The sequence below is a fragment of the Corvus kubaryi genome, unplaced genomic scaffold, assembly GCF_017639235.1.
Source record: "Corvus kubaryi isolate FWS band 111438036 unplaced genomic scaffold, C.kubaryi_AGA036_p1.0 65148, whole genome shotgun sequence".
Taxonomy (NCBI): Eukaryota; Metazoa; Chordata; class Aves; order Passeriformes; family Corvidae; genus Corvus; species Corvus kubaryi.
Genome location: NW_024581793.1, coordinates 95,070 through 108,621, shown reverse-complemented (window position 1 = coordinate 108,621; position 13,552 = coordinate 95,070). Strand labels below are relative to the sequence as shown.

Below are 13,552 nucleotides of genomic sequence, written 5' to 3'. Positions count from 1 at the left end.
GTTCGCGTTTATGTGGGTATGCACTTCTCAGCATTTGAAACCCCACTGATTAACTTTTTAAAAGTTAATCAGGATTTAGTGTTAAGGGTCAGTCAGCGGAAAGTCGGTCTGTTCGCTGAGCTGCAGCAGCAGTTTCTGCCTCCGGCATGCAGTGAGCACCCGTCTTTCTGCACTTGTGAGTGCGTAGTTTACTGAATGCTGATTTTGTTTCTTCTTTTCCAGAAAAAGAGGAAGCTACTATAAATGGAGAAGATGAAAAAGAACGGAGAGACACCTATTTTGTGGAAACACCTTATGGCTACCAGCTAGACTTAGATTTTCTGAAGTACGTGGATGATATACAAAAGGGGAATACCATTAAGAAACTAAATATACGAAAGGGGAGGAAAGCTGTACCAGCCTCAGTGGGTACCAAGAACTCTGGTGGCCGGTGCAGTGGCTGGACCTCCACAGAGTCTCTCTCTTCATCAAACAGTGATGAAAACAAGCAGTCTTCGGCAGCGAGGAGTCAAGTAACCTTGTCCGTCCCTGCAAAACCCTCAGTTTCCTTTGAAGTATCTCCTACCTACTTAACTGTCCCAGAGAATAAACAGCTTCCTCCTCCCTCCCCCCCAGCCTCCTCGGCACAACCTCCTTGTAACAAAAACCCTCATGGAAACACGGAGGCGACTGGAGCAGGAGAGGATGATGCAGGTCACACCTGGAGATGTCCGCAGGCCTCGACTTTCCAGCTTTGGAGGTATGGGCTCCACAAGCTCCCTCCCCTCTTTTGTGGGATCCAGTGGGTACAGTCACATGTCTCAGCACCTGCAGAATGGGTATCAGGGGAATGGCGACTATGGCACCTGTTTCAGCTCCTCCTTGGGCAGTTCCATTCGTCACAGCCCCATGAGCTCCGGAATATCCACGCCGGTCACCAATGTGAGCCCGGTGCATCTGCAGCACATTAGGGAGCAAATGGCAGTTGCCCTCAAGCGTCTCAAGGAGCTTGAGGAACAAGTGAAGACTATTCCTGTGCTGCAGGTCAAAATTTCAGTGTTGCAGGAGGAGAAGAGGCACATGATGGCTGAGCTCAAAAACCACAGGAAAGCCACTCAAAACGACACATACGGTTTCAGAAAGCGATCCTACAGTGCAGGAAATGCAGAGCAGTGGGAACACATGTCTCAGGTGAGAAGAGGTGGAGAACTGTATATAGATTGTGAGGAAGAGATGGAGAGTGTGGAACAGAGCTCTCAGAGGATAGAGGAGTTCAGACAGCTGACTGCTGAGATGCAAGCCCTGGAGAAAAAAATCCAAGATAGCAACTATGAAAGTCCAGCAAACCTTCGGGTAAACAGAGAAAGTCTGGCAAAAGAAGCCCGATCTGTTGCTGTGGGTGCTGATGAGAACATGAACGATGTCATTATATACAACAGATCTGCAAGGCAACACAAAGAAGTAGCTGTGGGAACAGAGAAAGAAATGAGGGAGTGTGGAGTTGGGGTGACAGAGGCCATGTTCGGATTGTCTACAGAGGCTGAGAAAGAGATAGAGCTTCAGCAGCAGACCATTGAAGCCCTTAAGGAGAAGATTTACAGACTAGAGGTTCAGTTGAAGGAAACCACCCATGACAGGGAAATGACCAAATTAAAACAGGAGTTGCAGGCAGCTGGGTCTAGAAAAAAGGTGGATAAAGCCATGATGGCTCAGCCCCATGTTGTCAGTAGGATGGTGGAGGCTGTCATACAAACGAGAGACCAAATGGTGGGAGACCACGTGGAGGTTGCTGATTCGTCAGTGGGAAACCATCTGCAGATGAGTAGCATCGGCACCTCCTGCAGACCCGCCACGCGGAGCGCAGCTGCGGGCCCCGAGCTCCTGATGAGCCGATGGCTGGTGAGGGAGAGGGCAGAGGTGCAAGATCAGGGTACAGAGAGGTCCATGGAGCTGCATGATAAGTCAGTGGGCACAGAGACAAGCGTCTGTGAGACAGGTGTCAACACAGAGGAGCTGGCGGAGGTGCCGAGCCCTTGCCAGATGGCACGGGCGGTTGGAGCGGTGAGGTCTGTGGGCTGCGGGGACTGCTCGGTGAACGTGGTGGTTTGTGTGCCCAAGGAACACGTGTCCCGTGAAACAGTCACAGAGGCTGTACCCAGGGCAGAGGCGATGGTGATGGCCATGCCTTCCACAGCTAGCCAGCAAACCAGCACTGCTTTGGAGATGGTGAGCCAGTGCACCAGCACAGAGGTGGCCTGCCTGGTGGACTGTGGGACTAACACCACTCTGAGCAGCTGTGATAAGCAGACCAGCACGGACAGTGTGGAGTTGCGGAGTGTGGCTGTAGGGGATGGCCGGGTGAAGGACATACACGTGTCTACTAAGATGCGTTCGGTTGGAGTCGGCACCGTGCTCTCTAGCCACCCTGGCTTTGAAAAGCCTTCTGCAATAAAAACCAAAGACTGTGGCATTGGACAGATAAGTGTTTATGAGAACTACTTGGTTGGTCTGAAAATGAGGAGCATCGCCTGTGGACCCCCTCCATTGCCGGTTGTCCCGACTGGCACCAGGAGCATAGGTGTTGGGGGAGAGTCTGTGTGCGACCCAGTCAGTGGTCAGTTGGAGAGCCCTCTGCCTCCGCATGAGCTGAGGACAGGCTTGGATCACTACATTGAACGTGTGCAGAAGCTGCTGCAGGAACAGCAGATGCTGCTTGCTGAAAATTACAGTGAATTGGCAGAAGCCTTTGGGGAGCCCCACTCCCAGATTGGATCTCTGAATTCACAGCTCATCAGCACCCTCACCTCCATCAACTCTGTCATGAAATACGCCAGTACGGAGGAGCTGCGGAGCCTGGACCTTCAGAAGCAGTGCATGGAGAGAAGTTCCCCGTCAGGTAAGCCCAGAGTCCGGGCACACGTCTGGTACATTGGCCGGCTCTTCTGCAGGGCTGCAGGTCAGTTGCCTACTAGGCTCTCGCTTAGTCTGGAAGCCGCTGTGTTGTAGCCCTCCCCAAGGAAGCACAGAGCATTGTTGTTGAATGTACCCGTTGGGTATTCTGTCCAGCCCATCACTGGTAGCTGAAAAACCACAGGTGGTTTTATCTCTCCCAGTCCAGCAGGCTCTGAAGGTCCTGATGATGATGGTGCCATGGCTCTGACCATGCAAGAAAGGTGTCTAAAATTATGAAGGGTTTAACCACTGTGCAACATGCTGACTTCATTTTATAACTTTAGGAGTATTTGAGGTTAATGCCCATGGGTTTGGAATTTTAAACTTGGCATGCATGTTTTTAAAAACAGCAGTGTCAGATTGGATGGAGCTGAAAGTCACATACAGTGTCTGTATCAAACTGACTTGTTTCCACAGACCTTTCCCTGGATTTCATAGTGTTTCTTCCATTGCCTTTGTTCCTTGTGCTGCTCAGACAGAGACCTGTGGGGTGCTTTCCCCATTCCAGTAGGGCTGATTGCTTTATAATAGGCAACTCCAGAGAGCTTCACAGAAACCACATCTTGGGCTTTCTCTGTTCCAGTAACTGTTTGTCGTAATCCCTAATTACAACCTCGTGTTTGAAAGGCATAATTACTGCTGGAGGTTTTGGTGACACTCAGGAAAGGCAAGAATCAGGATTTAAATACTCCTTGCCTTTTATTTATTAATTTTAAGGTATACACAATTAGTTTGAGGGATTTCTTTATTCCCTGGGGTAGAGTTGATTACTTTTTAATTTTTTTTTTATGTGTCTGATAGTCTAGTTTAAAACTTAGCCATTTTTTTCTGGTACCTTACTGGTGAATCCAACCACATTACTATTAAATTTATAAATGGTGGCTTCCTGGAAACCAATATGTAATGCCTGGCAGTGGCTGTTAGATACTTCTTTCTTGCTCCTGCCATACAGTGACTGAAAGAAGAGGTTAAGGAGAAGGGAAAAACTGGTGCAAATGCACCTGTATTGTAGATGCTGAATTGGGACAAAAGCCCTGAGTAAGTACTATTTAATGTCAGCAGAATGTCATTGGCTAATCCAGATGACTATATAAAGCTCTTGCAGCTTGCTTACTGTCTTAAAATTTACCTATTTTTTTTAAAATGCAGCTTGGTAAATCTAATTGTTTTCAGTGTTTATGTGCTAAATAGAATCATCCATTTAATGAGCTGAGGTAAAATGTTTAGGTTCCCATAGGGAAGGAATAAGCAACATTTATGTAGCAGTAAGGAAAATATATGATATTCTGTCTGCATACATGCAATATGGTACTATATAAGCAATGTTTTTATCTTTCTGGTATGCACTTTATATTCTAGTCTTCTTACAAGTAGTGATACAATAATAGTAAGGGTATCTAGCAGACATCAAAAGTGTCTGTGAAAACAGTGAAACAGAGTTATCACTAGCTGTAAATCCTTAATTCCTTTCCCAGCTTTTACTGCACAGTATCAAATTTGTAGTCTAGAGGCTTGAAAGTATTTAGACACAGGTGGAGAAATAGATCATATTTACTAAAAATGTTCATACTTGGATTCAGATTTCACATTCCTGATAAAATTATTCTGGAATAATTTTATTTTAGCTTGTAATGCCATTATCTTTAGCTGTGGATGATGAGTGTAAAATTTCTTTATTTTTAGTCCCTGGTGAGAACTACATGCCTGGACTGCATACATAAATCAAGCTATGGGCTATAACAGTTTAGACCCACAGAGAACTGGAGTGGAAAAGAGGTCTTAAGCCTGAAATGTTACCCCATCTCTTCCTATTTATTTTGAAAATACTGCCTTTAATACATTTATCTGCTGGTCCTTCTGCCTGTTCCTGCAGTTTTACAGATCATGTGATACATATTTCTGTAGAAAGATTTTTTGCTGAATGAAGCACTAACTTGAATAATTCTGTAATCACTGAACTAATAAAGCCTTTTTTTTCCCCATGCATCAGTATCTCATGATAGCTTATGAGCTCTTAATAAGTCCTTCCTCACATTTATTTCTCTTGGATGTAGCTTTTCAGGTGTTGTGTGTGTCAACTCAGCCAGTGCCCCTTTCTCCATGCCTGGAATCTCAGACTGATTTCTGTAAAACCTGTGTAAACACAAAAAGCCTTCAGAGCACTGAGTCTCTATTCCAGTTCAGTTCAAATAAGCAATCGAGTTTGAGTTATTGAGAGAAGTGTGACCTCACAAGCCTCATTTTCTTAGAAAAACGGTGAAAATAGAGGCGGAAGCGTCTGGTTTCCAATTAGCATCAGTAGCATCATCTTTAATGCTTTATTCAAAGAGCATTCTTAGGAAGCATCTCTTAGAGGCCAGTTTCTTTTAGGGCAAAAATACCTGAGCTGGCTTTGAGGCATGTGGTTTGGGTACCAGTTTGCCATGCTAATGGCTCAGTGTTCTACGCTGCTTCTGAGGTAGCACGTTAGTCAAGTTCTCAGCTTTGCAGATTTTTCTGCCTGTTGTTGCTGGGGAGATGGGGTGTGCTGCAGGGGCCTCTGCCATCTCACCCTCCCTCACACAGCTTATGGCGGGTGATGGAGACGCAGGCAGGAAAGCTGGAGCCTGCTGAGCAGGACAGAGGCTGGCAGTTTTCATCCCTAGACACCTTAGATCTCTCAGATGATCTATGAACCAAGTCTATTAGCAATTGGTATTTTGCTTGCTGTAAAATAATCACCTTCCATTCTGTAACTCGGCAACTCCTATTTACATATGTACTGTCTTTCAGAAGCCCTAGTGACCTGAGGGAATTCAGACCTACTGGCCAGATGAGAGCATTTCCACTCTGCAAAGTCATGTTAGCTGCTGTTGGCAGCCTGTGTGTCCAGCTTAACCATATGGATGTGGGTCATAAGCCTAGATGCTAATTGATCCATATTCTTAGACCAGACAGCGTATATGAAGCCTAAAGGGAGATGAGTGCATTAATCTCCTCTGTTTGTTGTACTGTATTTTTAAAGAAGTTTCAGGATGTTAGATCTGAATGCTCGTATGATGTGTTTTGTAAGATACCTGCCAGAAGCCTAAAGTCACTTGTGCGGGTCCTAATTACATGGACTTTTTACAAGTCTTGTAGGTGGATGTCTTTCAGTGGTAGGGAGTTTTTGAGAATGGTATTTAAAAACAACAGATCTGCCATGCCCTAAAAAACTACCTGAGCACATTTGACCTGAAAATGAATGGCTATTTTGCCTCAGTGATCTTTAGGTATCAGTTTTACAGTTGCTTTTTAGAACAATCCTAACTGAGCATCCCAGTGGAAGTATTACACTAATGAATCATCATGAGGAAGGAGGCAGCTTCTTGAGTTAAAACTTTAGGGAGTGAAAGAAAGTAGGAAGCAAGTAGTGTCAGAAAGTCTTGAGGGTAAGGACATCTTGATGTGCCATCTGGTGGAAAGATCTTCCAAGATTCTAAACTTCTAAGTTTAACCAGGGCTGGGGAAGCAGGCTGAGGGACAGTGGAAAGACCGAAAGAATGACGGTGATGTGAGAAGGCCCTGGTTCTCCCAAATCAGTGTGTAGGACTAATGAGGTAGTGTGGACATGGTCATCTTTTCCTGTGTTGTCAGTTATAATGCAGGAAATAGGAGAAAGCCGTTTTTCTTTACAGGTCTTGTGTTTGGCAGCCCTTTCTCTTGAATACTGTGTAGTTTGACAGGTTAGCAACTTCTTTCCTGGCAGCATGGACCACGCCATTGCAGTTGAAGACTTGGGGCTTGCCTGAGGCTCGGAAGCCTGTGCTGATGTGGCACAGGTATGGTGGTGATTGTGTGAAGCTGTGGGTTGCTACAAATTGTGGTGGTTGTACCTATGTCTTAGGCAAGTGGAGGAAGCCCTAAGCTCCAACTCTGCCATGGATGTATGCCTTTATCAGCAGATTAAGCTTCTGTACAGATGTTCCTTCTTGTGTAACAAACAGGATCCATCCATCAGTCTGCTGGGAAGAAGGTGACTGACATATGTGAAGCATTTTCCACATTCTCTGGAAGGTAGTGCATCTGCAGCCATGCAGTTGGTCCCACTTACGTGCCACATGAGTACTGTTTATTTACATGTGTCTGGCTGGTGTTTCAGGGAACACAGTGCCTCCTCTGCATGTTTCATGTGGCAGGTGGTTTCTGCTAGTTGTGACAATATGGAAAGCGCAAATGGGAATGCCATTTAAAAATGGTACTAACCTCTCTATTAGGAGCTAGGGTGTTTAGCAGGGTTTTCTCGGTTTTAAATATCCATCCAGTTATATCAGAAGAAGAGCAGAGACCTGGTCAGTAACTGCCCTATAAAGACATTATTTGAATTAAATTCCCTAAACCTCTTCAGAGAAGTTTGATACACCTTCCCTGGTCCTATGTTAGCACAAGCTTTTTACTGTTGTCATTATTAGCATTACAATATTTGCTGGTTTGGTTCTCTGGTAGCACACTACATGCAGTGTTTGAATCTAAAAGCTGCTCTGTCTCCAGGCTTCTGCTTCAGTTAGCAAAGAGCATAATTTGCCACAGTGTAGATTATTTTTCTCTTCAAATTTATTGCTGCTTAGAGAGTGGCAAGCTGCAGCCTGCTAGGCTGTCTGTTAGATAGAGCCCCAGTTCTCTCCCTGTGCTGTGGCACAGGGATAAAATGTTCAGGCACTGAGCTCTGTTTGGAGTTCAGCTCCCGTGGTAACAGGCACATCTATGAATACTTAATGGCAAGAGATGCCCATTTTTCCCAAGGAAGTACTGTCATATTTCAGCAACAATAAAGCTTCATCTGAGAAAATCAAATCCTCTGAACGAGAAAGAAAGAAGTTCTCTGAGCTGACCTTCCTGCTGTGCCCAGCATCGTGAGATACTGTGATCCACCCCTCATCAGGAAAATGAAGGATGGCTCTCACCAAGCTTCACACACAGTTGTCTAGGAAAAGAGAGTGTTTCATAAATAAGATGATTAGCTGACTCAAAGATGTGTGATCTTTTTCTGGTCAGTCATGTTTAAGGAAAGGAATTCGTTTTAATTTCCAGTTTCAACAAACTGGATTCACAATCCAATTTGGGGATAGAAAGCAGCTTCTCAGCACAGAGAAAACAGCTAAAGAGAGAATGAAAATGAGATTGTTCTTGTAGTCCTCTTACTACAGCCCTCATCCTATTAGAAGGAGTGTTTTGCCTGGAGCTGAATGGTAGTTCAACATCTACCTATGCCTGGGCCCCAAGAGAATCTGCCTTCTGACAGTGTATTGTATAAAAAGCCCACATGTGGCAATTTTTTGTTTTGAACTTTTAAATTCACTGACTTTTAACCTGGAATGGCTCAAAAGTACCTTTTAAAATGCAACTACGCTCTAGTCTTCTGAAGGTACTGAATTTATCGGTTGGGTGGGTTACTATCAATCTTTGTAAATGTTTAAACATAACATGTTTGCTCATCACTGCCTTTTTATTTACCTTAGGAAAATGGGTTTTCTTCTTCCAACAGTTCTGAAAAATAGACCAAATTGAAAGCGGATTAAAATTATTTGTATTAAAAAAACAACTTTTTAGGCATGAAGATTTAAAACCACTGGAGGAGACTTTGAGTGCTTCAGTCAAAATAATTTTGTAATGAGCTTATTTCTGCTGTGAAGAAATCATGCAGTGTGAAAGAGAAGTATTTCCTTGCTAGGTATGCTCCAGACGATATTTGTGCACTGTCTTTAGTGGGGAATGTATAGATTGTATCACTGACCATTATAAACATACTGTGCAAATAAATGCTTGCACTGACCACCAACATGTTAAAAATAAAATCTTTATGCAGCTACCACATAGTAATAAGCTCGTGCGCTTTTTTAAGCTAGAAGCCTGTGATGTTCCAGCCAGAGCTAGGTTCTCATCCTGATGCTATTTAATCCCCCGGCCTTGTCTGCACTTCTCTTGGTTTCCAGTGGGATAAAAGTATTGTCAAGCTAAATTGTTTTTATAATAATACTTAGGTTTGCTTCCATCAAACTAAATGGAAATTTTTCAAAAGCGGGTGAAGGCCAGACTTCTGTTACCATGAGTTCACTGCAAATTCAGAATAATCTATTGAGTCCCCTGAACCAGCTAACAGCATGACTACTTGTGCTGTCATAAATGTGAGGGAAGGTCTGCAGTTAGGAAGGAAAATTGCATCTTAGTAACAGTAGACAGATTTTATAGGTTCCAGAAATAGCATGGGTAACTGCTGCTTCTCTGTAGCAGTTTTGCTGTCACCCTGATTTCAATTTGTGAGATTTTCGAAAGAAGCACAAGTGATTTATGAGAGGAGGTTCCTTCTAAAAAATTAAAAATAGGCGCTCTCATTCCTTCAAACCACTGGAGCTAAACCACTGAGGGTGCTTCAGTCACTTGTTTCCCTCCTAAACTGATGAGAGCAGCTTTCTGCGTGTGTTCATGTACAGTTGAAGTCAGCAAGTTTTTTTGTTTTGTTCTGTCATACTTTTGCCTGTAAATTACTCCTGAACTTTTCCAAAATCCCGCACTACGTTGCAAAATACATTAGAAGTTCTTGATAGCTCCCTGCTGTAGTTTGCTATTCCGTATCAATACTTAGAAACTTACATCAAGTTTGCAGTATTTGCCTGGAACAGTAAACTAAGGAATATCATCAGGGGAAGTCTGCCTGAGGGCTTCTGTCTGGAGGCAGTGCCTGACTAAGTATTGACCTGTTGGCGAATTTGCTGTTGGTGTTGTGCTTCGTGACCTGGAGAAGGATTCTGCTCAACCATACTTGAGACCTCTGTGAAGTGAGAGGAAGAGTCTTATTTTAAGATCCGTGTAGACTGGTGGTGATCTTCAGCCAGGGTTTCATTTCCATGCTGGAGAGTTGTGCGCTGCCTCCAGCCCCAACCAGTGGCCCTGCAGTTCTGTTGGAGGAAGAAGGAACTCCTCTCATTCAGCTTTTAGGTTTGCACAGCAGTAGATTAATCTGTTAAATCATTGACCATAATGTTGGGTGGCACAGCTCCTTCCTCTGTCTGTTTTTCTGTGGTTAAACTCGGTGCTCTCCAAGTGTCTTTATGTTGGCTGTCTTGAAAAGGGGAAAGCCTGGGACCTGATATTAAATGCTAGTTTACAGCTTGCAGCATTAATGCTGAGTTAAGCCCAAAGCTCTCTTCCCCTCATCATTGGGTACTGTACATGCAGTAAGTGTAGACATCTAAGAGCTTTGCAGGGAGAATGAGTGCTCTGACTGATTTGCCTAATGCACACTTGTTGTCTCCTTGCCCTCGAGTCTTGATGTAATCCTCTTTTGTCAGGGGCCAGCTGAGCAGAACCCTTTTTTTCTTCATTAGAAGGCACGGACATCATGCTCTATATCCTGAATTCAGTGTGGTGCTTCTCAGCCAATGATGCATGAACCATAAGAGAGAACCTACTGAGATCTTGTTGCATTGGAGGCAGGTTGAAGAAGGGCTGTGAGTCAGGGGAGAGAAGTCTACTACTGTCGTCCTTTCTCTCTCTCTTAGCCTGCAGCTCCCTCCCCTGCCTGTCCCAGGGCAGGAGGGAGACACCTGGAGAAATGGAGGCTTGGGCTTCAGGGGGATGACAAGGGTGCACCAGGTGCTGCTGCTGGTTTACATCAGGCTGGAGCCCCACGCAGCCCTGCCAGAGTCCTGCCCTCAGCTCTGGCATGCACAAGCCCACCTGCCCCTCCAGACACGCCTTAGTTGTCACAGCTGGTTTTGTAGGAGAACTGTGATGTCTGGCAGAGGATGCAGACAGTTCTGCTGAAAGCAAACCTGGGCATCTTTGGAATCTTTGCATATCCCTGATGCTTCAAAGTAGGTTTCCTCCACTCCTTCCCATGTCCTCAGAGGCCAGTCTGGAGCAGAAGGGGTGACCTGGTAAAACCAGCCCAGGCAGCCACCACCAGCTGCAGCTGGAAGTAGTTATACTCTTTAATTGTACCTGTTACCACTCCAAGCAAGCAGATAGACAGTTCGCTTGTTTTTCAGTTAAGGGAGTTTAAAAATCATTGGTTTTGGCTTGGTGCTCCATCACCTTGGCAGCCCTCTTCTCCTCAGCTGTTGGATGAGGGATGATGCTTGCTGTTGGGCAGAGACTCGACCAAAGTCAGTCAGTGCTGCAAAGTGGGGAGTGGTGGGGGAGCAAGGTCAGGACTTCCCTCTTGCTTTTCATGGGTGCCCAAGTGCTCAGACATGTCTCCAGAAGAGTTGCTGCTACCCAGGGGGCCCTGAGAGGCTGCTGCCTTCTTACACGCACACACACACACACACACACGTTTCACTCTTTAAGAAAAAGCTTTTTTGCTGTGCTTGTAGTGACATGACTGTCGATACCCTGCTGCATGCCCTTCCCTGCAGACAGCTTCCCCTGTATGTTGGAGAAGCTATAAGTAGTGGTGGAACTGGGCAATAGGTCTCACGGCTGAAGAAGGTGCCCTGAGAAATGCATGCGGGGTGAGGCTTGGTTAGTAACTCAGAGACTTGGGTGGGAATGGGAACAAAAAAGAGGAAGCTGCTGGGAAGTGACAGTGTTTGGAAAAATCAGCTTCATTATGTCCTGTTGTAGGAAAAATTCACTGAGGTGAAGTAACGAGGGGGAAAGGCAGTCTAACAAGAACAGCTTGCTAGACAGAGATGTAGCTATGTGTCTCAAAAATAGGGTTTGGAATTTACCTTACTACAGTGTGTTAGCACCCTGTGCAGTGCTGCTCGTATTTGAATGAGGAGGCTGTGCCTTAATTCTTGATAAGTACAAAGGCAAAAAATAATACGGAGGCACACATCATGGGTGCAAGAAGAGAGTGAAAGAAAAAAAGTGATAGTGTTTAAAGCAATTTAAACTTTAGCTTTTTTTTTCCTTGAAGGCTAACAAGATCACTTAGGGAGGCATACGTGTGTAAAAAAACACTCAGTGTGTTGCACAAACAAAAGTATTTGTGCAGATTTGTAGAGCAGTTGTAATAGCACAGCTGGAGTAACTCCAGGGGAATCTGTAAAAGTCTGTGCGTAATTAGCACTGCCTTTTAAATACACAAAGGGAAAAAGTGAGTGAATGCCAGCAAATCAGCGAGGGAAAAAAGTATAACCCAAACATTTGGAATTTGATTTAAATACAGCTACTAGCTCAGTACAATTCTGTCCAAAAAAAAAAAAAAAAAAAGAAATGTAGTGTGTGGGAGTTCATTGCAGTTGTCTCAGTAACTGGGCAAAGCACGAAGCTTTCAGAATTAGCTAGAATACTGGGAAAAAAGGAAGATTTCCTGAAAAATTTCTGCTTTCATGGAAAATGACATTTTTTAAAAAACAAGTACCATAAAAAGGTTACTGTTATTGCAGCAGGAACCCTGCAGAGCCTGTGAATGTGCTGTGCTCTTCAGGCTTGTCATCGAGGAGCAGCTCAGTGAGCCCACCCTGAGCCAGGGTGGCAGGAGCTGGGGTCACTACTCATACTGAAAGAGAAGGAAAAGGAAGGACTATTCCTTTCATGCATTTTTAAAGCCAGTATCTTTATAGATTGTCCTTGTATTGTATGTCTTTATCAAAAGAAAAACTCATGGCCATTTTTTTGCATTTTCTGAAAGCAGTTACAGTCTTTTTCCTATTAGGTTCTCAGAAAAGAGTATTTTAAAGCACAAGCAGTACCCTTTTTTTTCCAGCTTGGATTTTTTCTGTTGATCACAGTATTGATGGAAATATTTTCATTTGACTCCTCTGTGATGCCTACTGTCTTCTTTGGCAGGTGCTACTTTGGAGTACATCCCTCATGGCCAACTTGCAAACACACATTTAACTTCAAATTTGCGAACGCTGAAATTGGAGCAGGACACTGTGCCCACTCAGGAGGAGAAGAAGACTCCCCTGGTGGAAGCTGCTCGGGGAAGGAAGTCTTTTTCTTCTCAGGATAAAGCTCTCACTCCAATTAACCTGACGGATGATCAGCTTGCCTCAGGTCTCTATGGTAATAACTGGCTCACATTCACCTTTCGTCATGCTGGTGGAGTCTGAATATGGAATACAGTTAAAGAAGGTTCTCAATATTCTCAGAAAAGCAAAAGCAAGAAAAGATGCAGCTAAGGAGAAAGTCACAGTGTGAGACCCTGTGTCTGCACGTAGTGGTTAGGTTTTAAATGGCAGATTGTAACGCATCAGTGAAATGCCATTTAGTGTTTTCATAAGAAAAATCTACTGAAAGATAAAGGGTTAATAATTTTTTTTTTAAATACTTAAATTTTTATGCATGTTTTACCTGTCTTATGCATCGAGATTGGTTTAAAAGTTGTTTCATTGAATACTAAATCTGAAAGACCTTCCTTGACTGAGTCTACCCACCCTGTTGAATAGTTTTTTAAATATGCTGTCTATATTGTTAAACATGCTGTCTGTATTAATGTGTTCATTTTGGCAAGGAGCTGCTGCTCTCTGACACTAAGAATTAAGATTTTGTTAACAGAATAACCAATTTCAGTGTTAAAAGTTTTCACAAATAGCAAAGAAAAGCAAAAAGCCCGTGTCTTTTCTTGAAGTTTTCTAAAGCATCATGAAGATTAGCAGCATGTTGAAAGATGGGAAAGTTAGGCTTAACTAGTTTCCAGAGCTGATTTTGA

General features: G+C 44.0%; 1 protein-coding gene across 1 annotated transcript in view; it reads left to right on the top strand.

Annotated features, from left to right (window-relative positions):
- Positions 1-13,552, top strand: part of LOC121673052 (KN motif and ankyrin repeat domain-containing protein 1-like) — a 129,340-nt gene that overhangs the window by 102,559 nt on the left and 13,229 nt on the right. Inside the window, 3 exon segments of the mRNA XM_042046088.1 lie at positions 223-608; positions 610-2,875; positions 12,688-12,906. Of these exon segments, the coding sequence (XP_041902022.1) occupies positions 223-608; positions 610-2,875; positions 12,688-12,906 (2,871 nt within the window).